The sequence below is a fragment of the Leptodactylus fuscus genome, chromosome 2, assembly GCF_031893055.1.
Source record: "Leptodactylus fuscus isolate aLepFus1 chromosome 2, aLepFus1.hap2, whole genome shotgun sequence".
NCBI lineage: Eukaryota > Metazoa > Chordata > Amphibia > Anura > Leptodactylidae > Leptodactylus > Leptodactylus fuscus.
Window position 1 is genome coordinate 9,221,822 of NC_134266.1, and position 24,222 is coordinate 9,246,043.

At 48.6% G+C, this 24,222-nt stretch overlaps 1 protein-coding gene across 1 annotated transcript; it reads right to left on the reverse strand.

Annotated features, from left to right (window-relative positions):
- Positions 1–2,842: 2,842 nt before the first annotated feature.
- On the reverse strand, positions 2,843–22,587 carry CFAP91 (cilia and flagella associated protein 91). Its single transcript, XM_075263351.1, is given in 18 exon segments — positions 2,843–3,111; positions 3,200–3,291; positions 4,448–4,596; positions 8,735–8,956; positions 9,495–9,641; positions 9,802–9,873; positions 9,958–10,074; positions 11,290–11,429; positions 11,986–12,168; positions 12,607–12,764; positions 12,837–13,014; positions 13,162–13,331; positions 13,447–13,503; positions 14,516–14,599; positions 16,068–16,225; positions 19,874–19,950; positions 22,448–22,538; positions 22,540–22,587. Coding segments are annotated over 18 exon segments (2,277 nt in total). The 5' UTR covers positions 22,585–22,587; the 3' UTR covers positions 2,843–2,974.
- Between the last annotated feature and the right edge of the window lie 1,635 nt (positions 22,588–24,222).

Consider the following 24,222-nt stretch of genomic DNA (forward strand, 5'->3'; position numbering starts at 1 on the left):
GGACCTGTCATTTCTATGGCTTGCCCCTGGTCTCCTTGTATTACGCACGCTGCGACTCATCTTCAGACTCTTGTGTTATATGGCATCGCCCATGAAGCTTGGATCACGCTGAGGGACCGGTCATGTGACTCTGACCACCACCGCACCTTCGTAGTTTTACTTTTCTGCCCTCTTGTGGTAAGACCCAGTGTCTGATCAGAGCTCACCTGTAATCTACAGTCATGGCCAAAAGTTTTGAGAATGATACAAATATTAATTTTTACAAAGTCTACTGCTTCAATTTTCCTAATGGCAATTTGCATATACTGCAGAATGTTATAGTGATCAGCTTAACAGCAATTACCTGCAAAGTCAATATTTGCCTAGAAAATGAACTTTATCCCCCAAAACACATTTCAACATCATTGCAGCCCTGCCTTAAAAGGACCAGCTAACATCGTTTCAGTGATTGCTCCAGTAACACAGGTGTGGGTGTTGATGAGGACAGGGCTGGAGATCAATCTGTCATGATTAAGTAAGAATGACACCACTGGACACTGTATAAGGAGGCTGGTGCTTGGCATCATTGTTTCTCTTTTGTTAACCATGGTTATCTCTAAAGAAACACGTGCAGTCATCATTGCACTGCACAAAAATGGCCTAACAGGGAAGAGTATCGCAGCTAGAAAGATTGCACCTCAGTCAACAATCTATCGCATCATCAAGAACTTCAAGGAGAGAGGTTCCATTGTTGGCAAAAAGGCTCCAGGGCGCCCAAGAAAGACCAGCAAGCGCCAGGACCGTCTCTTAAAAGTGTTTGAGCTGCAGGATCGGGCTACCAGCAGTGCAGAGCTTGCTCAGGAATGGCAGCAGGCAAGTGTGAGTATATCTACACGCACTGTGAGGCGGAGACTCTTGGAGCAAGGCCTGGTCTCAAGGAGGGCAGCAAAGAAGCCACTTCTCTCCAGAAAAAACATCAGGGACAGACTGATATTCTGCAAAAGGTACAGGGAGTGGACTGCTGAGGACTGGGGGAAAGTCATTTTCTCTGATGAATCCCCTTCTCGATTGTTTGGGACATCTGGAGAACAGCTTATTGGGAGAAGACGAGGTGAGCGCTACCACCAGTCTTGTCTCATGCCCACTGTAAAGCATCCTGAAACCATTCATGTGTGGGGTTGCTTCTCAGCCAAGGGAATCGGCTCTCTCACAGTCTTGCCTAAAAACACAGCCATGAATAAAGAATGGGACCAGAATGTCCTCCAAGATCAACTTCTCCCAACCGTCCAAGAGCAGTTTGGCCATCAACAATGCCTTTTCCAGCATGATGGAGCACCTTGCCATAAAGCAAAGGGGAGAACTAAATGGCTCAGGGAACAAAACAGAGAGATTTTGGGTCCATGGCCTGGAAACTCCCCAGATCTTAATCCCATTGAGAACTTGTGGTCAATCATCAAGAGACGGGTGGACAAACAAAAACCTACAAATTCTGACAAAATGCAAGCATTGATTGTGCAAGAATGGACGGCTATCAGTCAGGATTTGGTGCAGAAGGTGTTTGAGAGCTGCCAGGGAGAATTGCAGAGGTCCTGAAGAAGAAGGGGCAACACTGCAAATATTGCAACGCTGCATTAACTCATTCTAACTGTCACTATAAGCTTTTATTACTCAGAATATGATTGCAATTCTATTTCTGTATGTGATAAAAACATCTGACAAACACACAGAAACCAGAGGGAGCAGATCATGTGACAATAGAAGATTTGTGTCATTCTCAAAACTTTTGGCCATGACTATAGTATCTGTACTAATCTAACTGGGGGCGGGGTTTATCCCTAGGGGTGGAGTCACATTGTCACACAGGCACCACAGCCCAGCACCTTACACACGGATGCAGATAAGTATTGGGTGCAGTGGTTATGTGAGGGTACATATTAGGTGAACAACACGCCCAGGCAGATCACCAATAAAGAGGACGGTCTGATTCCCCAACAAGCACGAGCAGATACTGCAGGGTCCTTGTCCACAATCCAGACTCAGGGATCACTGTCATTACCCCTTCCGCTCCCCCCTCCTTGACAATCCCATGTCCTGCCATTGACAATCCGTCACCTTCACCTGCAGTGATGTTGTGAACAGAACCCCTGCACAGGACAGACTGGATTTGTGTCCTCTAGTGATGATCTGGGATCTGGTGACAGTCGGTTTGGAGTATTGGGGTCTTGTGGTGAGCGCTTCAGTCCTGTCCCCTGCTGCTGTGATAATGTGGAGACATCGCATAGGATGGTTGGTCACCCTTACTAGTGATACAAAGACTCTAACAGTCCAGATTCTGTATATACCTCCATGTCCTGCCGTATCTCATCTTGTATCCAGGCTAGAGGTGCCATCAAGGTCCTAGAGCCTGCGCCTCATACCCTCCCCCCTTGCTGTAATATTGTCATCACATCACACTGAGGAGACTCACCAGGACCAGGACACATTTTGGGCCCAATTCTTGTTGTCAATGAGTTTACATATGACCACTGCTTAGCCCCAGGTTCCTGCCCTTGACTGGCAATGGGGGGTTCTGCATGTGTATGTTTGATATTGTGACGGAGGTCCATATATATATATATATATATATATATATATATATATATATACACACACACACACACACACATCTGCATTGGCTGTTGCCAGGACCTTGCTTTCTTGGTGTCCTGAGCCCCTTCAGACCATAGGCCCTGAGGCAGCCATCATGTTTAACCCATTGTGCTCTTATAGCGGATTTTCTTCCCCCCTGACCGTGAGCAGTGACCATTTCTAATGCGGCAGGACCTGCTATAATATGAGAAGCAGTACACAAGGAGGCGGAGTTTGTAGCACGGTATAATGTAGCCCCTCCTCCATCACTTCCCAATACACTGTTAGTGGTCACTTTGTGGTGCTGATGGGGGTTAGTATGGGGGGTCGCTAGGGTCTGAGGCACACAGTAGAGGGTCTGCACCCATCACTCAGTCTCTCTAGATCTGCTATGCTGCTCGGCTGGGGGTTGCACTGGCGGAGCGGCCTCATCCAGCATAGTCTCCGTATCACTGTGTATCACGCGGTGCGCGGCCTGGAGATGTCTCCGCTGGGAGTTCCTCACTGCAGAACCAGGGAAGAAAACAAGGTTAGGAGGCAGTGAAGGAGACTCAGCAGAGTATACGGTACATACACGTCTGTACTCTCTCACCTCTTTCTCTCATGCTGTTCTTTTGGATCTCAGGAATAAGAAAGCTGTAAACCAGCTCAGCTACAATCTCCTCCGACTGAAGACGGGTGCGGCTGTAAGGAAGAGGCACAGTGCTACATCATTTACACACTGACTGACAGGAGGACACGACCTGTGGTCACTGGACCACTGACTGTATGAGTAAGGTCACTGAGACTGACAGGAGGACATAACCTGCGGAGACTAGATGAGCGGCTGTATGAGTACTGGCAATTGAGACTGATAAAAGGACCAGACCTGCGGAGACTGGACCACTGACTGTATGAGTAGAGGTCTCTGAGACTGACAGGAGGACATGACCTGCGGAGACTGGACCACTGACTGTATGAGTAGAGGTCACTGAGACTGACAGGAGGACACGACCTGTGGTCACTGGACCACTGACTGTATGAGTAGAGGTCACTGAGACTGACAGGAGGACAAAACCTGTGGAGACTGGACCACTGACTGTATGAGTAGGGTCTCTGAGACTGACAGGAGGACATGACCTGCGGAGACTGGACCACTGACTGTATGAGTAGGGTCTCTGAGACTGACAGGAGGACATGACCTGCGGAGACTGGACCACTGACTGTATGAGTAGGGGTCACTGAGACTGACAGGAGGACATGACCTGCGGAGACTGGACCACTGACTGTATGAGTAGAGGTCACTGAGACTGACAGGAGGACATGACCTGCGGAGACTGGACCACTGACTGTATGAGTAGGGGTCACTGAGACTGACAGGAGGACATGACCTGCGGAGACTGGACCACTGACTGTATGAGTAGAGGTCACTGAGACTGACAGGAGGACATGACCTGCGGAGACTGGACCACTGACTGTATGAGTAGGGTCTCTGAGACTGACAGGAGGACATGACCTGCGGAGACTGGACCACTGACTGTATGAGTAGAGGTCACTGAGACTGACAGGAGGACATAACCTGTGGAAACTAGATGAGCGATTGTATGAGTACTGGCAATTGAGACTGATAAAAGGACCAGACCTGCGGAGACTGGACCACTGACTGTATGAGTGGAGGTCACACAGACTGACAGGAGGACACGACCAGCTGGGGATGAATCAGTGACCCTATAAATACAGGTCACTTAGAATGACAGGAGGACAGGACAGGTGATGACTGTAATACTACACTCAGGACACTACTGAGCAGCATGGAGGACCTATCTCCCATAATATACTGGTGTTAGATTGGCGCCCTCACCTGTTCTCTATCTCGTAAGCAATGTCATTGATCTCTTGAGCTTTCCTCTGGATCTCCTCTCTCGCCTGATCGTCTGCAGTATTTATGGCTGTGTTCAGGATGACGTCTTCTAGATACGAGTCCACTGTATTCTGATGAATATTAACAACCTGCAGAACACAACTGTGCTTTATAACCTACAATCATCAGGAGACAAAGGTGTATTATAACCTACAGGACACAACTGTACATTATAACCTACAGGACACGGGGGTGGAGCTTGGCCATGTGATAGTATGGCGACTTAAGACCTGAGCAATAACTAGAGCATACATCGATCGGAGGCAAGGAGCTGTCATCTAACTTCAGATGAAGACGCAAAAACTAGTTTGGTTTCATATTTGGCCAGAGGGAACCAGGGGGGTGGGGTGTTGAGACGTGACCTTGAGCTGATGCCTGAGTTCGTGCTGGAAACTGAGCATTGAAGTGCTGTCCAAGATGGCGCTATCACCAAGGACTACATCGTCAGTCACATACATAGTAACATCCAGGACAAACAAGAACCCATCCCCCCCATCCAAAACCCTTCTACTCTAAGGCTCCGTTCACACGGAGTAACGCGCCGCTCATTTAGACACGTATAGACATGTCAGAGCGAGGCGCTTCAAAACAGATCCCATTGACTTCAATGGGTGCCGGCTTACGCGCGCTACCTATTGAAATGAATGGGTTATAAAGGCTCCCATTGATTTCAATGTGTAGTGCGCGTAAGCCGGCACCCATTGAAATCAATGGGATATGTTTTGAAGCGCCTCGCTCTGACATGTGTATATGCGTCTAAATGAGCAGCGCGTTACTCCGTGAGAACGGAGCCTTACAAGAACCGAAAGCAAATGGAAGACACGTGTAAGAGAAGGAAACCATTCCTAACACTCTCCAACTACCAAGGAACCTCCACTTTCGTATAACTACGGGCTCACACTCCTGCCTCTACCTGCGATGTCCAGCGCTATATGTCTGCTTACCTTCTATATGTTCATACTTTATTCTTTTAATGTTTGTTCTTATTCATAGTCATCCTAAACTCTATACCTGAGAACATCACTAACTCATCACAAGTCAAGTCCAGAAATCCAAGACCTGAGAGTAAAACATTCACAAAAAGTCTTCACACCCCTTGAACTTTGTCACATTTTCTCAGCTTACAACCACAAACTTAAATGTGACAACCAACACAAAGCATCATATAATTGTGAAGTGGAAGGAAAACGATACAAGATTATCAACACTGTAATTCAATAAAAATCTGACAAGTCTTCAGCCCCCTGTACTCTGATACCACTAAATATAATCCAGTGCACACAATTGTCTTCAGAAGTCCCATAATGAGTTAATAGAGTCCGGATGTGTGTAATGTAGTCTCAGTATATATATATATATCTGTTCTGTGAAGGCCTCAGTGGTTTATTAGAGAACACAAATGACCAAACTGCATCATGAAGATCAAGGAACTCACCAGACAGCTCAGAGATAAAGTTGTGGAGGAGTGTAAAGCAGGGTCAGGTTTTAAAAATATATCCCAAGCTTTGAGCATCCCAAGGAGCCCTGATCAATCCATCATCCAAAAATAGAGAAAGTATCTACAAGCCTACAAGACATGGCCGCCCACCTAAACTAACAGATCACTGACATGGAGAGCGCTGGTCAGAGAAGCCGCCAAGAGGCCCATGGTCAGTGTGGAGGAGCTGCCGAAATCCTCAGGTACAGGAGAATCTGCCCACAGGACAACTAGAGGTCACTGCGCACCCCACAAATCTGACAATCTATATGGAAGAGCGGCAAGAAGGAACCATTGTTGTAAGAAAGACGTAAGAAGTGACGTCTGCAGTTTATGGCCACAAGACATATAGGGGGACGCCGCAAACATGTGGGAGAAGGTGAGAGGAGACCAAAGGGGAACTTTATGGCCTAAATGCAACGTGCTATGTGTGGTGGGAAAGTAACCCTGCCCCTCCCCCTGAATACCCCATCATCCCCACTGTGACACATAGGGGGCAGCATCATGCTGGGGGAGACAGCAGGGACAGAGGTGATGGGAAGATGGATGGAGCTAAATACAGGGCAATCCTGGAAGAAAACCTGAGACTGGAGGCTGCAAAAAGACTTGAGACTGGGAAGGAGATTCCAGCAATGACCCGAAACCTCCGGCCCGAGCTCCAGTGAATGGTTTAGATCACAGAATATTCCTCTGTTAGGGTGCATTCACACTACGGATACGCTGACTGATTCTGAACGTTAAAACGCGTTCAGAATCAGCACGTATAAAGCAGATCCCATTCATTTCAATGACAGCCGGCAAACGAGTGCTCCCCATTGAAATGAATGGGCTGCTTTTTTCTCTGTGGGCCCCTTCACACGGCGTAAGCGCTCAGCTCATTCCGAGCCGCACACGCAAGCGCTTATAAACACTCCCTTTCACTTCAATGGGAGTGCTTGTAGAGAAAAAAGCAGCCCATTCATTTCAATGGGGAGCGCTCGTATGCCGGCTGTCATTGAAATAAATGGGATCTGCTTTATACGTGCTGATTCTGAACGCGTTTTAACGTTCAGAATCAGTCAGCGTATCTGTAGTGTGAATGCACCCTTAGAATGGCCCAGTCAGAGCCCAGACCCAAATCCCATTGAGCATCTGTGACATGACATGAGAATTACTGATCACAGACGCTCCATCCAATCTGCCTGCAAAGAAGAAGAAGGGGCAGAAATCCCATCTCTAGATGTGCAAAGCTGAGACCGAGCCCAGAAGACTTGTAGCTGGAACTGCAGCCATAGGCGGCTCTACAGAGTATTGCTATAGGGGGCTGAAGACTTTTGCACGTCACACTTGTCAGATGTTTATTGGGTTACAATGTTGATAACCTTCTATCATTTTCCTTCCACTTCACAATTATCTGATACTTTGTGTTGTTATCACTGAAAATCCCAAGAAAATACATTTAAGTTTGTGGTTGTGACAAAATGTGACAGAGATAAAGGGGTGTGAAGACTTTCCAACAACACATAAGACACAAAATGACCATAAAAATATCCACTATAAACACCAAAGGATGAGACAGTCCATATACGAGAAGCCGAATCCCTCAAATGTGATATGTTATTAACTCAAGAAACACATTTGAACCAAAATGGCAGAATACACATCAGCGCACATGGCGGAAGTGTCCTATTATTAAAAACCTTCTGCTCCAAGTATTCACAGAGCTAAACAAGACTCTATCGTTGGACGTTCCCCATCACCAGGACTTGGGTTCTGCTTCTTACAAATCCAAGCAGTTGTCGGACATAATAAATCACTTGGATCTCACATAATTCCGGCAGTGAGAAGTGTCATCTCCTCAAACTGGAAGCACAGGCGACTTAAAACTCACAGAAGTCAAAACCAAAATTTGCCCAAGAAGAAACAGAATATTCCTTTTCTCAGTCCTTGATTCTTTTCATATTTGTTTTTCCTTTGACCGGTCTTGCACTTGATACTTTGCCTATGGGCTTATGGTATAGTTTACGCACCTTTCTGTATGTCACGTTTGTTATGGTTTTGTTACAATGAAACTTCATTACACTTAAAGAAATGGAACAAACTTTCTGCATTTACACCTTACTGGCAAAAAATAAAAAAGTGTCTCCCAAGGAAGCAAAAATATCAAGTAAATATCTGGTAAAACAATGAAAACCACCCATTTACCTCTATGTCCCCCCTACCTCATATCCTCTTGTCCAAACCCCTCCCCCTTTCTCAAATAAGAAACTATTGACGACCGTACAATAAAACATACAGGACACAACCGTACAATACAACATACAGGACACAACTGTTAGGGTGCATGCACACTACGTAACGCCGGGCGTGTATCAGAGCCGTACACGCCGGCATTACAGCAGACTGCCGAACACTTCCCATTCACTTCAATGGGAGCGCTCGTAACAGCGGCGTTTACGAGCGCTCCCATTGAAGTGAATGGGAAGTGTTCGGCAGCCCTGCTGTAACGCCGGCGTGTACGGCTCTGATACACGCCCAGTGTTACGTAGTGTGCATGCACCCTTACATGATAACATACAGGACACAAATGTATATTACAACATACAGAGATAAGACAATCCTTTAATAGCCCCACATTGAAATTTCCCCAATGTGGGACTATTAAAGGATTATCTTATCTTATCTTACAGGACACAAATGTACATGACAACATACAGGACAGTTATACCTGGAGGTTCTCGCAGAATTCTGGAAGTCATTTCTGAACTCACCTGCCTGAAGATCTCATCTTCTTCCCGTCTCCGCCTTTCCTCCACCTGTCTCCGCCCACTCTCTTCTGCTTCTCGGATGCGTCGATGGCGCTCAGCGAGCATAGCAAAGGCGTGGATCCTTCGCTCCTCCTGGAGCCTGACCAGCTCTTTGGAGAGGAAATCAAACATGTCTGACAGGACCTCTCCCTCCAGCCAGGACAGCTGCTCGTCTACCACGGAGGACTGTGGAAGGACAGGGAAAGGAATACAACGCAGGGAGGCCGCATTACAAAGGGTTAATATCACAAATGCTCTGTATGTGACTGGAGTATAGGACTTCAAGTAACAGCAAGACTGTGAATGCAGCTCTGTATGTGACTGGAGGACAAGACTAGATATAACAGTAGAACTGTGAATAGGACTTAATGTAACCATGGGATTGTGAACGCAGCTCTGGCTGTAACTGTAATACAGGACTTCATGTAACCATGGGATTGTGAACGCAGCTCTGGCTGTGATTGTAATACAGGACTTCATGTAACAGAATTGTAAATGCAGTTCGGAATGACACCGGAGGAAAAAAACTTCATGTAACGGTAAAACTGTGAGTCTAATATAGAACTTAACCTAACAGCAGAATTAAGAATGCAGCTCTGGCAGTGATTGTATAAGGCTTATTTTAACAGCAGGAATATGACTGCAGCTCTGGTTGTGACTGTAGTCCATTCTTGGACAGACCCGGTTATGATGTGTTCCTGATACTTATACGGCTGTAGCGCACCTTGTGCTCATCGAGTTCCCGTTGTCTCTGTAGAGCGAGTGTCGCCTCCTTCTCAGCTTTCTTAAGCAGTTGCCCCTCCTCCTGCAGGGCGTGCGTCGTGCGCAGCTCTCGGACAAGCTCCAGGCGCTTCTCCTTCCCTTCAAACATCTGCAATGAGAGACGACACAGACATAGATTACACCCCAACTCAGGGGGGAAACTGGCACACACAGGGCGGGTGGTCTGAGGGTGAACAGAGGTCCCACTTGCAGCACCTGCCCATGGCTGCCCTCTAGAGGCAATACTACATTATTACAAGATGGCATACCATGTTCTGCACTGCTCGTCCACGGATCAGCTTCTGTAAGAAGATCACAGCCAACTCCTTCTCCTCATCACCCTGAAAGGGAGAATTATGGGGGTTACAGCCCTGGCATACATGGCAATCACAGGCTACCTCTATGAGCCAGTGATCCATGCTCACCTCGGGGGGATCCGGCACTCTGGGGGTGACAGGGCGGGGCGCCGGCTTCTCTATCTTCTGCAGGAAGCGCAGCGGCTTATCTGCCTGGGGGGATTTGTTTTTCTTTTCCAGAAGAGCCTGAATATGGAGAAAGACCCACATCAAAATGGATGACACAACCCTATGACAACACTACCTGTCCTGTGCCTCTACAGTCACATCCTACACAGTACTACTCAGATTAAATTCCCTGTCCTACAGTCGGCCTCTCCTGACATGGCTGATAACAGATAGTAATAGATTGTATTCCCCGTCCTACAGTCGGCCTCTCCTGACATGGCTGATAACAGATAGTAATAGATTGTATTCCCCTGTCCTACAGTCGGCCTCTCCTGACATGGCTGATAACATACAGTAATAGATTGTATTCCCCTGTCCTACAGTCGGCCTCTCCTCTCCTGACATGGCTGATAACAGATAGTAATAGATTGTATTCCCCTGTCCTACAGTCGGCCTCTCCTCTCCTGAGATGGTTGATAACAGATAGTAATAGATTGTATTCCCCTGTCCTACAGTCGGCCTCTCCTCTCCTGACATGGCTGATAACAGATAGTAATAGATTGTATTCCCCTGTCCTACAGTCGGCCTCTCCTGACATGGCTGATAACAGATAGTAATAGATTGTATTCCCCTGTCCTACAGTCGGCCTCTCCTCTCCTGACATGGCTGATAACAGATAGTAATAGATTGTATTCCCCTGTCCTACAGTCGGCCTCTCCTCTCCTGACATGGTTGATAACAGATAGTAATAGATTGTATTCCTCTGTCCTACAGTCGGCCTCTCCCCTCCTGACATGGCTGATAACAGATAGTAATAGATTGTATTCCCCTGTCCTACAGTCGGCCTCTCCTCTCCTGACATGGTTGATAACAGATAGTAATAGATTGTATTCCCCTGTCCTACAGTTGGCCTCTCCTCTCTTGACATGGCTGATAACAGATAGTAATAGATTGTATTCCCCTGTCCTACAGTCGGCCTCTCCTCTCCTGACATGGCTGATAACAGATAGTAATAGATTGTATTCCCCTGTCCTACAGTCGGCCTCTCCTGACATGGCTGATAACAGATAGTAATAGATTGTATTCCCCTGTCCTACAGTCGGCCTCTCCTCTCCTGACATGGCTGATAACAGATAGTAATAGATTGTATTCCCCTGTCCTACAGTCGGCCTCTCCTCTCCTGACATGGCTGATAACAGATAGTAATAGATTGTATTCCCCTGTCCTACAGTCGGCCTCTCCTCTCCTGACATGGCTGATAACAGAGACTAATGCCTCAACCATCAGTCTGACCTCATGCACTTGTTGCATCTGCCGCTCCAGCAGGGCCTGTCGTTTCATGAAGCCGTCTTTGGTGCTGCTCTTGGGTTTTGGGATGCGGATACGCGGCTGTGTTACAAAGTCGGGGAGATTTGCCTCCAGGTCCAGTAAACCTAAACAGAACAAAATGTTATCACCTTCAGTTCACCAGACAGAGTTTCTGGCCTATAGTCACAGCCAATGCTGCACCAAAACTCTTGCTATAACCTCTTCACTCAGATTACATAATGCACTGCACTCTGACACACGGCATTGTGGTACATGTAGCTGCCTGGTGTGTACACTGCCCATTTTATAATGTCATATAGCTGGTCATGCTCTATACAGACTTGCAGCTGTAGATGTGACTAGAGTAGAAGACATGCTATCATTCAGGAGCTCCCCCTGTGGCCTTTTTTGTTATTACCAGATTGCAGGGGCCACAGGGGCAGATATAACAGGGCAGGTCGCTGTATCCACCACAATCACTATCCTCCCCTGGAGTCTTCAGTAGTTGATCCCTTCATCAGGGCTCATTTTAGTAATCCCGAAAGCTTGCAATATGTCATCATGTTTAGTTAGCCATTAATAAAGGTATCAGCTACTGAAGACTCCTCCAAATTTTTTTAATTTTTTTATATTTCATATCCACTGGCTAACACAGTACAAAGATATTTTTCCTTCTCTTACCCTGGTAGGAGCTCAGGAAGGGGCTCTTCACCACAAACTGCTCTGACAGGCGGTCTGGGAAGTAACCGATGCGAGAGAGCGGAGCGTACGCCTGGGAGGAGTGGTCCGTGTAGTCCCTGATCACGTCCCGTCTCTCTAGCCTCTCCTCCACGTTCTTCATCTTCTGAGACAACTTCCTGATGGCTGCAGAAGATGCCGAGATATAAGGTGTATATGTATGTATATATATGTGTGTGTGTCATGTGATAGCGGACATTATATAATGGCATGGGGGACATTATATACCGGGGGAGGGTTATAGATAATACAGGACATTATATATCAGGGAGGGGTTATATATAATACAGGACATTATATATCAGGGAGGGGTTATATATAATACAGGACATTATATACCAGGGGAGGGTTATATATAATACAGGACATTATATATCAGGGAGGGGTTATATATAATACAGGACATTATATACCAGGGGAGGGTTATATATAATACAGGACATTATATATCAGGGAGGGGTTATATATAATACAGGACATTATATACCAGGGGAGGGTTATATATAATACAGGACATTAAATATCAGGGAGGGGTTATATATTATCCGCCATTACGCCCCTCACCTTTGATGTGCTCTCTGTGGATGTGCTCGGCTCGCTCTTCCTTCTCGCGCTGCAGCTTCGCCCATTTGGCGTCCAGTCTCTTACTATCCAGCTCTTTCTGGGTTTCCTTCCGTTTCTGGAGAAGTTTCCGGAGCACCTCCAGCCGCACCGCCTGCAACCTAAAATAAAGAGGTGTAAGTAGGAGGCGGAGCACTGCACAAGGCTCCACCCACAGAGCACCTTGGACTTACTTTTCGATCTCCTGCTCCCTGAAGGCCCACTCCTTCCTCTCCTGCTCGTCCATCATCTTCCTCCTCGTCTCCAGCTGGAAGGGGTCGCTCAACGGGGGCAGGGCAGCCTCCCATGCTCGCTTCTCCCGTGCCCGCTCTATCATCTCCACCTCTGCCAGTCCAGCCGGGAGCCCTCGTCCTGGGGACTCAGAGATCGTAAGCAGACAGAGGATTATTAAAGTGATACACTGCAACAAACCCTCAGCTGTGCACTGTCTGCTCCCCTTCACTGTCAGCGAGCAGAAATCTTGGAAGAAAAGACAGAAAGGTCACAGGTTACACTCACCCCATGTAAGGTTCGCCAGCATCAGGACCTCCGGCACTGACCCCGGCCGCACCACAAACTCCGGACTGTAGGGGTCAGTCTGTGCCTCACTGTCCCGGTAGTCAGTTTGGATGCCCACAGTGCGCACCAGGGGTGTGGTTGCCCTCTCTGGCCGGGGGGTGTTCTCTGCCCTGTTACAGATAAGAGACTGTGACCTCTGACCTAACCCAAGATGGCGGCTAGTACAGCGTACATGAAACCAAACACTAGGGTGTCTCTGGGTACATTGCTGGTCGATCCTCTCACCTGGAGACCGCAAGGAGTACGCCGGGCGCCGACTGCTGCGTGATCGGGATCAGCGGCCTGAAATACAAGAGACATAAGATAAGAGTGGTGAAGACAGAGGCGTAAATACCGAGGTAGCGGCAGCCACAGGGCCCAGGACCTTAGGGGGCCTTCCTGGACCCAGGTAATGGGCCCTGTTTCCTTACCTCTCCCTGCTCCCGGGAAACGGAGGAGGTTGTGAGCAGAAGCGGGGATCGGTAAGTGAGGCCACAGGCCTGTGAACCCCAACAAACACTGCTATCATTATATTCTGGGGTCTTTTCAAACCCCAGAGTATACTGATCAGAGGCCCAGGGCAGGTGAGGGAACATAAAAGAGGGTGTTACTCACCTCTCCGGCACTCCAGCAGTCTCTGGGCCTCTTTGATGATGTCACAGACATCATGTAGACCAGGCCAGCATCATTATGCATAGCGAAGATAACCTGGCTCACATGATTTCTGGTCCAAAATTGAAAATGGCCGAAAATAGCGGGGAGTGCGACGGAGCCAGGGAGAGGTAAGTAACATTGTTTTTTATGTTCCTTCATCTGCCCTGGATCTTTGATTGTTCATGGGTGGACCACTATGGGGAATAATGCTGTGTGGGCACAGGGGCCACTGTGGTGCATAATAGTGTGTGTACAGGGGCCACTATGGGGAATAATGCTGTGTGGGCACAGGGGCCACTGTGGTGCATAATAGTGTGTGTACAGGGGCCACTGTGGTGCATAATAGTGTGTGTGTGCAGGGGCCATGGTGGGGCATAACAGTGTGTGGAGGGACCGCTATGAGACATTATACTGTCTGGAGGCCACTTTGGGACATTATTGTGTGTGTAAATGGCTGTTAGATTGTTTGGCCCCCTTCCAAGTCAAAAGTTTGCAGGGGAACCAAGTCTTTGCTAGTTACGCCACTGGGCGCAGATGTCACATGACCGTGGGGAGCCAGTAACCCCTTCATTGCTAGTGAATGTGAAAAAGATGTGTCAGGAATCATAGAAGATCTGGCTCTGCCTATACGCCAGACTCCGCAGTCTACGGGCACAAGTACCTGTCAAAAAACTTGTATCTGATCCTACCAGAGACGTCTCTGTGATCAGCATCTTCCCGGGTGAAGGATGGCGATGGCGGCACGCTGGAAGAGAAGACAAAGGGTTAACAGTAAGCCGTCTATGTCAGTGGGAGCTGAGAGAGCAGCAGCAAGGAGGTGCAGCCTGTCATTACATGTGTGTAAAAAGAAGTCTGCACTGCCCCTGCTGTACATCCTCAAGTATTACACAATATCACTATATATCTGCACTGCCCCCTGCTGTATATCTTCAGGTATTACACAATATCACTATATAGCTGCACTGACCCCTGCTGTATATCCTCAGTATTACACAATATCACTATATATCTGCACTGCCCCTGCTGTATATCCTCAGATATTACACAATATCACTATATATCTGCACTGGCCCCTGCTGTATATCCTCAGATATTACACAATATCACTATATATCTGCACTGGCCCCTGCTGTATATCCTCAGATATTACACAATATCACTATATATCTGCACTGGCCCCTGCTGTATATCCTCAGATATTACACAATATCACTATATATCTGCACTGCCCCCTGCTGTATATCTTCAGATATTACACAATATCACTATATAGCTGCACTGCCCCCTGCTGTATATCCTCAGTATTACACAATATCACTATATATCTGCACTGCCCCCTGCTGTATATCTTCAGGTATTACACAATATCACTATATAGCTGCACTGCCCCCTGCTGTATATCCTCAGATATTACACAATATCACTATATATCTGCACTGGCCCCTGCTGTATATCCTCAGATATTACACAATATCACTATATATCTGCACTGCCCCCTGCTGTATATCTTCAGGTATTACACAATATCACTATATAGCTGCACTGCCCCCTGCTGTATATCTTCAGGTATTACACAATATCACTATATAGCTGCACTGCCCCCTGCTGTATATCTTCAGGTATTACACAATATCACTATATAGCTGCACTGCCCCCTGCTGTATATCTTCAGGTATTACACAATATCACTATATAGCTGCACTGCCCCCTGCTGTATATCTTCAGGTATTACACAATATCACTATATATCTGCACTGCCCCCTGCTGTATATCTTCAGGTATTACAAAATATCACTATATAGCTGCACTGCCCCCTGCTGTATATCTTCAGGTATTACACAATATCACTATATAGCTGCACTGCCCCCTGCTGTATATCTTCAGGTATTACACAATATCACTATATATCTGCACTGCCCCCTGCTGTATATCTTCAGGTATTACACAATATCACTATATAGCTGCATTGCCCCCTGCTGTATATCCTCAGATATTACACAATATCACTATATAGCTGCACTGCCCCCTGCTGTATATCCTCAGATATTACACAATATCACTATATATCTGCACTGCCCCCTGCTGTATATCCTCAGATATTACACAATATCACTATGTAGCTGCACTGCCCCCTGCTGTATATCCTCAGATATTACACAATATCACTATGTAGCTGCACTGCCCCCTGCTGGTCATTGTCAGGTGTGACTTACACATTCAGCTGACGGATGGCGCTCAGTCTTTGCTCCTCTCTTCCCCTCCACTGTCGATTAATGAATTGGGGGACGGGGTCTTGGAGCTGCAGGCGCAGGGTGAATCGCGGCTCATGCACCAACTCACTGAACATTGTGGGAAATTCTGGAATTTTTTGCTGAGAGAAAAAAAGACAAAAATTAGAGACAATGTCTGTACGGGGTACCCCAAAATATTCAGTGGGTACGGAAAATATTCAGACCCCTTTACATTTTTCACTCTTTTATTGCAGCCATTTGCTAAAAGCAAAAAAGTTCTTTTTATTTCTCATTAATAGACACTCAGCCCATTTTGACAGAAAACAACAGAAATGTAGATATTTTTGCAAATTTATTAAATAAGAAAAGCTGAAATCTCCCCCAGCCATAAGTATTCGGAGCCTTTGCTGTGACCCTCATATGTAACTCACATGCTGTCCATTTCCTTCTGATCCTCCTTGAGATACTTCTTCTCCTTCATTGGAGTCCGGCTGAGTTTAATTAAACTGATTGGACTTGATTAGGAAAGGCGCAGACCTGTCTATATAAGACCTCACAGAGCATGTCACATCAAAGGAGAATCAGGAGGTCAAAGGAACTGCCCAAGGAGCTCAGGGACAGGATTGCGGCAAGAAACAGATCTGGCCAAGGGTATAAAAGAATTTCTGCAGCACTCAAGGTTCCTAAGAGCACAGCGGCCTTCATGTTCATTACATGGAAGAAGTTTGGGATGACCAGAACTCTTCCTAGACCTGGCCGTCCACCCAAACTGAGCAATCGTGGGAGAAAAGCCTTGGTGCCACATAGCTCCCGCTGCAAAAAGACTTCCGGGGCTGCGAATTTTTACTGCCCCTCCCACTTTCCCTGCCGCCGGGAGCTATGTGTCCGAGGTATTCGAATGAGTATATTCGCTCATCTCTATGAGAGAGGTAAAGAAGAAACCAAAGGTCACTGTGGCCGAGCTCCAGAGATGCAGGAGGGGGATGGGAGAGAGTCCCACAAAGTCACCTATCACTGCGGCCTCCACCAGTCGGGGCTTTATGGCAGAGGAGCCCGAAGGAAACCTCTCCTCAGTGCAAGACATAGGAAAGCCAAAAAAACACATGAAGGACTCCCAGACTATGAGAAATAAGATTCTCTGGTCTGATGAGACGAAGATTGAACTTTTTGGTGTTAATTCTAAGCGGTATGTGCGGAGAAAACCAGGCCCTGCTCATCACCTGCCCAATACAATCCAACAGTGAGACATGGCGGTGGCAGCATCAGGCTATGGGACAGGGACAGGACGACTGGTTGTAATGGAAGGAAAGATGAATGTGGCCAAGTACAGAGATATCCTGGAAGAAAACCTCTCCCAGAGCGCTCTGGGCCTCAGACTGGGCCGAAGGTTCACCTTCTAACAAGACGATGACCCTCAGCACACAGCTAAAATAACAAAGGAACAACTCTGTGACCATTCCTGACCGAACCAGGCAGAGCCCCGACCTCAACCCAATGGAGCATCTCTGGAGAGACCTGAAAATGGCTCCACCAATATTCACCATCCAACCTGACGGAACTGGAGAGGATCTGCCAGGAAGAACGGCCGAGGATCCCCAAATCCAGATGTGAGAAACTTGTTGTATCAAGAATACTCCGGGCTGTACGAGCTCAAAAGGGGCAAATACTCAAAACTGAGCAAAGCGGCTGAATACTTATGGCCGGGGGAGATTTCAGCTTTTCTTTTTTAATAAATTTGCAAAAATATCTACATTTCAGTTTTTTTCTGTCAAGATGGGGCTGAGTGTCCAGTAATGAGAAATAAAATGAACTTTTTTGCTTTTAGCAAATGGCTGCAATGAAACAAAGAGTGAAAAACTTAAAGGGGTCTGAATACTTTCTGTACCCAGTATATAACAGTGGGGTCTTGTATTTATAGTGACAGACAATGTGTGACTGGGGTGGGGGCAGTACCGTGGCCCCCGCCCTGAGGAAGATTTGGTGCAGTCTGATATATGACCCCCAATATCCTTCCTATATTGCCCCCGATGTACGGGACATCTAGGGCAGATATGACACATCCTCAGGATTATGTCCAGGACAATCCTAACATGCCTGGAGGATCCTCGACCGACACACCGCAGCCTGCACCACCAGTAGTGGGGACCCTGGACCAGCACACCGCAGCCTGCACCACCAGTAGTGGGGACCCTGGACCAGCACACCGCAGCCTGCACCACCAGTAGTGGGGACCCTGGACCAGCACACCGTAGTCTGCACCACCAGTAGTGGGGACCCTGGACCAGCACACCGCAGCCTGCACCACCAGTAGTGGGGACCCTGGACCAGCACACCGCAGCCTGCACCACCAGTAGTGGGGACCCTGGACCAGCACACCGCAGCCTGCACCACCAGTAGTGGGGACCCTGGACCAGCACACCGCAGCCTGCACCACCAGTAGTGGGGACCCTGGACCAGCACACCGCAGCCTGCACCACCAGTAGTGGGGACCCTGGACCAGCACACCGTAGTCTGCACCACCAGTAGTGGGGACCCTGGACCAGCACACCGCAGCCTGCACCACCAGTAGTGGGGACCCTGGACCAGCACACCGTAGTCTGCACCACCAGTAGTGAGGACCCTGGACCAGCACACCGCAGCCTGCACCACCAGTAGTGGGGACCCTGGACCAGCACACCGTAGTCTGCACCACCAGTAGTGGGGACCCTGGACCAGCACACCGTAGTCTGCACCACCAGTAGTGGGGACCCTGGACCAGCACACCGTAGTCTGCACCACCAGTAGTGGGGACCCTGGACCGACACACCGCAGCCTGCACCACCAGTAGTGGGGACCCTGGACCGACACACCGCAGCCTGCACCACCAGTAGTGGGGACCCTGGACCAGCACACCGTAGTCTGCACCACCAGTAGTGGGGACCCTGGACCGACACACCGCAGCCTGCACCACCAGTAGTGGGGACCCTGGACCAGCACACCGCAGCCTGCACCACCAGTAGTGGGGACCCTGGACCAGCACACCGCAGCCTGCACCACCAGTAGTGGGGACCCTGGACCAGCACACCGTAGTCTGCACCACCAGTAGTGGGGACCCTGGACCGACACACCGCAGCCTGCACCACCAGTAGTGGGGACCCTGGACCGACACACCGCAGCCTGCACCACCAGTAGTGGGGACCCTGGACCAGCACACCGCAGCCTGCACCACCAGTAGTGGGGACCCTGGACCAGCACACCGCAGCCTGCACCATCAATAGTGGGGACCCTGGACCAGCACACCGCAGCCTGCACCACCAGTAGTGGGGACCCTGGACCAGCACACCGCAGCCTGCACCATCAATAGTGGGGACCCTGGACCGACACACCGCAGCCTGCACCACCAGTAGTGGGGACCCTGGACCAGCACACCGCAGCCTGCACCATCAGTAGTGGGGACCCTGGACCAGCACACCGCAGCCTGCACCATCAGTAGTGGGGACCCTGCACCAGCACACCGCAGCCTGCACCATCAGTAGTGGGGACCCTGCACCAGCACACCGTACTCTGCACCAGAGGGGAGGAGACGCCTCCTGTTATTAGATGTCCTCAGGTCCACCATCTTTGTTCTGTTCTTTCGGTGACCAAACAAACAAACATGGCCACCATCATAGCTACCACAGAGGTTGTCACACAGCTTTCCAGCCCTTCGGAATGACACAGGTGCTCAGGAATTTGGTGATATGAGATTGTAGCTTCTCCTGCTGTTACCCAGCTGAGGGGTCGGAAGCGGTCGCCATGCTGGCACTCACCATCCGGTCATGTGACACGTGCGCTCTGAACGCCGTCTGTACATGGTCCTTCTCACTGGATAACGTGTACACCGGATCTGAAGAGAAAAGTGGCAACAGCAGGGATTAATAATGTATACAGGGTCCAGGGTGTCAGGTATTATGTAGTATACATAGTCCAGGGTGTCAGGTATTATGAAGTGTATAGGATCCGAGGTATCAGATATTATAGAGTATTCAGGGTCTGGGGTGTCAGGTATTATGGAGTGTACAGGATCCAGGGTGTCAGATATTATAGAGTATACAGGATCCAGGGTGTCAGATATTATAGAGTGTACAGAGTCCAGGGTGTCAGGTATTATGAAGTGTACAGGGTCGGGGTGTCAGGTATTATGTAGTATACAGGATCCAGGGTGTCAGATATTATAGAGTATACAGGATCCAGGGTGTCAGATATTATAGAGTGTACAGAGTCCAGGGTGTCAGGTATTATGGAGTGTACAGGGTCCAGGGTGTCAGATATTATGGAGTATACAGGATCCAGGGTGTCAGGTATTATAGAGTATACAGGATCCAGGGTGTCAGATATTATAGAGTGTACAGAGTCCAGGGTGTCAGGTATTATGGAGTGTACAGGGTCCAGGGTGTCAGATATTATGGAGTATACAGGATCCAGGGTGTCAGGTATTATAGAGTATACAGGATCCAGGGTGTCAGATATTATAGAGTGTACAGAGTCCAGGGTGTCAGATATTATGGAGTATACAGGGTCCGGGGTGTCAGGTATTATCTAGTATACATAGTCCAGGGTGTCAGGTATTATGAAGTGTATAGGATCCGAGGTATCAGATATTATAGAGTATACAGGGTCCAGGGTGTCAGGTATTATGGAGCATGCAGGGTCCAGGGTGTCAGATATTATGGAGTATACAGGGTCCAGGGTGTCAGGTATTATGTATTGTACAGGGTTGGGGGTGTCAGGTATTGTTATGGAGTATACAGGGTCCAGGGTGTCAGATATTATGGAGTATACAGGGTCCAGTGTGTCAGATATTATCTAGTACTAGCTGGTACCCGCGACTTCGTCTGCGGTGATTGTAGAAGTGGGTATATACAGGTGTGGGTAAGGTTTTCGTAGTGTGTATAAGGTATGGGATATGAAATGTAAGATTATTATATATGTCAGATATTATCTAGTATACATAGTCCAGGGTGTCAGCCATTGTTATGGAGTATACAGGGTCGGGGGTGTCAGGTATTGTTATGGAGTATACAGGGTCGGGGGTGTCAGGTATTATAGAGTATACAGGGTCGGGGGTGTCAGCCATTGTTATGGAGTATACAGGGTCGGGGGTGTCAGGTATTGTTATGGAGTATACAGGGTCGGGGGTGTCAGGTATTATAGAGTATACAGGGTCGGGGGTGTCAGCCATTGTTATGGAGTATACAGGGTCGGGGGTGTCAGGTATTGTTATGGAGTATACAGGGTCGGGGGTGTCAGGTATTATAGAGTATACAGGGTCGGGGGTGTCAGGTATTATAGAGTATACAGGGTCGGGGGTGTCAGCCATTGTTATGGAGTATACAGGGTCGGGGGTGTCAGGTATTGTTATGGAGTATACAGGGTCTGGGGTGTCAGGTATTGTTATGGAGTATACAGGGTCGGGGGTGTCAGATATTATGGAGTATACAGGGTCCGGGGTGTCAGATATTATGTATTGTACAGGGTTGGGGGTGTCAGGTATTGTTATGGAGTATACAGGGTCGGGGGTGTCAGGTATTGTTATGGAGTATACAGGGTTGGGGGTGTCAGGTATTGTTATGGAGTATACAGGGTCGGGGGTGTCAGGTATTATAGAGTATACAGGGTCGGGGGTGTCAGCCATTGTTATGGAGTATACAGGGTCGGGGGTGTCAGATATTATGGAGTATACAGGGTCCGGGGTGTCAGATATTATGTATTGTACAGGGTTGGGGGTGTCAGGTATTGTTATGGAGTATACAGGGTCGGGGATGTCAGGTATTATCTAGTATACAGGGTCGGGGTGTCAGCCATTGTTATGGAGTATACAGGGTCGGGGGTGTCAGATATTATGGAGTATACAGGGTCCGGGGTGTCAGATATTATGTATTGTACAGGGTTGGGGGTGTCAGGTATTGTTATGGAGTATACAGGGTCGGGGATGTCAGGTATTATCTAGTATACAGGGTCGGGGTGTCAGCCATTGTTATGGAGTATACAGGGTCCGGGGTGTCAGATATTGTTATGGAATATACAGGGTCCGGGGTGTCAGGTATTGTTATGGAGTATACAGGGTCGGGGGTGTCAGATATTATCTAGTATACATAGTCCAGGGTGTCAGGTATTATGGAGTATACAGGGTCTGGGGTGTCAGGTATTATCTAGTATACATAGTCCAGGGTGTCAGGTATTGTTGTGGAGTATACAGGGTCGGGGGTGTCAGGTATTGTTATGGAATATACAGGGTCGGGGGTGTCAGATATTATCTAGTATACATAGTCCAGGGTGTCAGGTATTGTTATGGAGTATACAGGGTCCTGGGTTAGGATACAATAAGGGGCCGTTCCCGGTACCGTAGAGGAAGTCGTAGCTGCGGCTGGCCCGGTCCCGTGCTCGGGGCCCCCCCGGCTGTACTCGGCTCAGGGTCCGGCTCATGCTGCTGCTGCTGCTGCACTGGAGCTCCGGCAGGATCAATGTAAACAGTCACCATGGAGACAGAGACCGCGTTTCCAGGGAGATAGCAGTCATGTGACAGGACACAGCTGACTACAGCTCCGGTAAGCGCATGCGCAGTGATGCTCTGCCCGGAATGTCAGCTGGGTCACGTGGGCTGTTTGTTACGCAGGCTCCCGGAGGTTACTATGGAGATGTCGCCTAGAGACCGGGGGCGGCGCAAACTTGTGACCTCCAAACGTCAGATGGACACGTGACCGGAGGAGCAGACGGAAGCTTAGGGTTGTAGTCGGTAACCATGGAGACGCATAGCCCCGTGCCTCATCTTCATACATCTTCTTCTACCTCCAGGCCTGAATTTTTTTTTTGAATATTTGCAAGTGTGTGAGGGAGAGACCAAGACAAGGGGGGGGGGGGGGGGGGGAGAGTCTTCTGTGATGTCACCGGATAACAGAGGAGCCGTCTGTGATGTCACCGGATAACAGAGGAGTCTTCTGTGATGTCACCGGATAACAGAGGAGTCTTCTGTGATGTCACCGGATAACAGAGGAGCCGTCTGTGATGTCACCGGATAACAGAGGAGTCTTCTGTGATGTCACCGGATAACAGAGGAGTCTTCTGTGATGTCACCGGATAACAGAGGAGTCTTCTGTGATGTCACCGGATAACAGAGGAGTCTTCTGTGATGTCACCGGATAACAGAGGAGCCGTCTGTGATGTCACCGGATAACAGAGGAGTCTTCTGTGATGTCACCGGATAACAGAGGAGCCTTCTGTGATGTCACCGGATAACAGAGGAGCCTTCTGTGATGTCACCGGATAACAGAGGAGCCTTCTGTGATGTCACCGGATAACAGAGGAGCCTTCTGTGATGTCACCGGATAACAGAGGAGCCGTCTGTGATGTCACCGGATAACAGAGGAGTCTTCTGTGATGTCACCGGATAACAGAGGAGTCTTCTGTGATGTCACCGGATAACAGAGGAGCCTTCTGTGATGTCACCGGATAACAGAGGAGCCTTCTGTGATGTCACCGGATAACAGAGGAGCCTTCTGTGATGTCACCGGATAACAGAGGAGCCTTCTGTGATGTCACCGGATAACAGAGGAGCCTTCTGTGATGTCACCGGATAACAGAGGAGCCGTCTGTGATGTCACCGGATAACAGAGGAGTCTTCTGTGATGTCACCGGATAACAGAGGAGTCTTCTGTGATGTCACCGGATAACAGAGGAGCCTTCTGTAATGTCACCGGATAACAGAGGAGTCTTCTGTGATGTCACCGGATAACAGAGGAGCCTTCTGTGATGTCACCGGATAACAGAGGAGCATTCTGTGATGTCACTGGATAACAGAGGAGCCGTCTGTGATGTCACCGGATAACAGAGGAGCCTTCTGTGATGTCACCGGATAACAGAGGAGCCTTCTGTGATGTCACCGGATAACACAGGAGTCTTCTGTGATGTCACCGGATAACACAGGAGTCTTCTGTGATGTCACCAGATAACACAGGAGTCTTCTGTGATGTCACCGGATAACACAGGAGCCTTCTGTGATGTCACCGGATAACAGAGGAGCCTTCTGTGATGTCACCAGATAACAGAGGAGCCTTCTGTGATGTCACCGGATAACAGAGGAGCCTTCTGTGATGTCACCAGATAACAGAGGAGTCTTCTG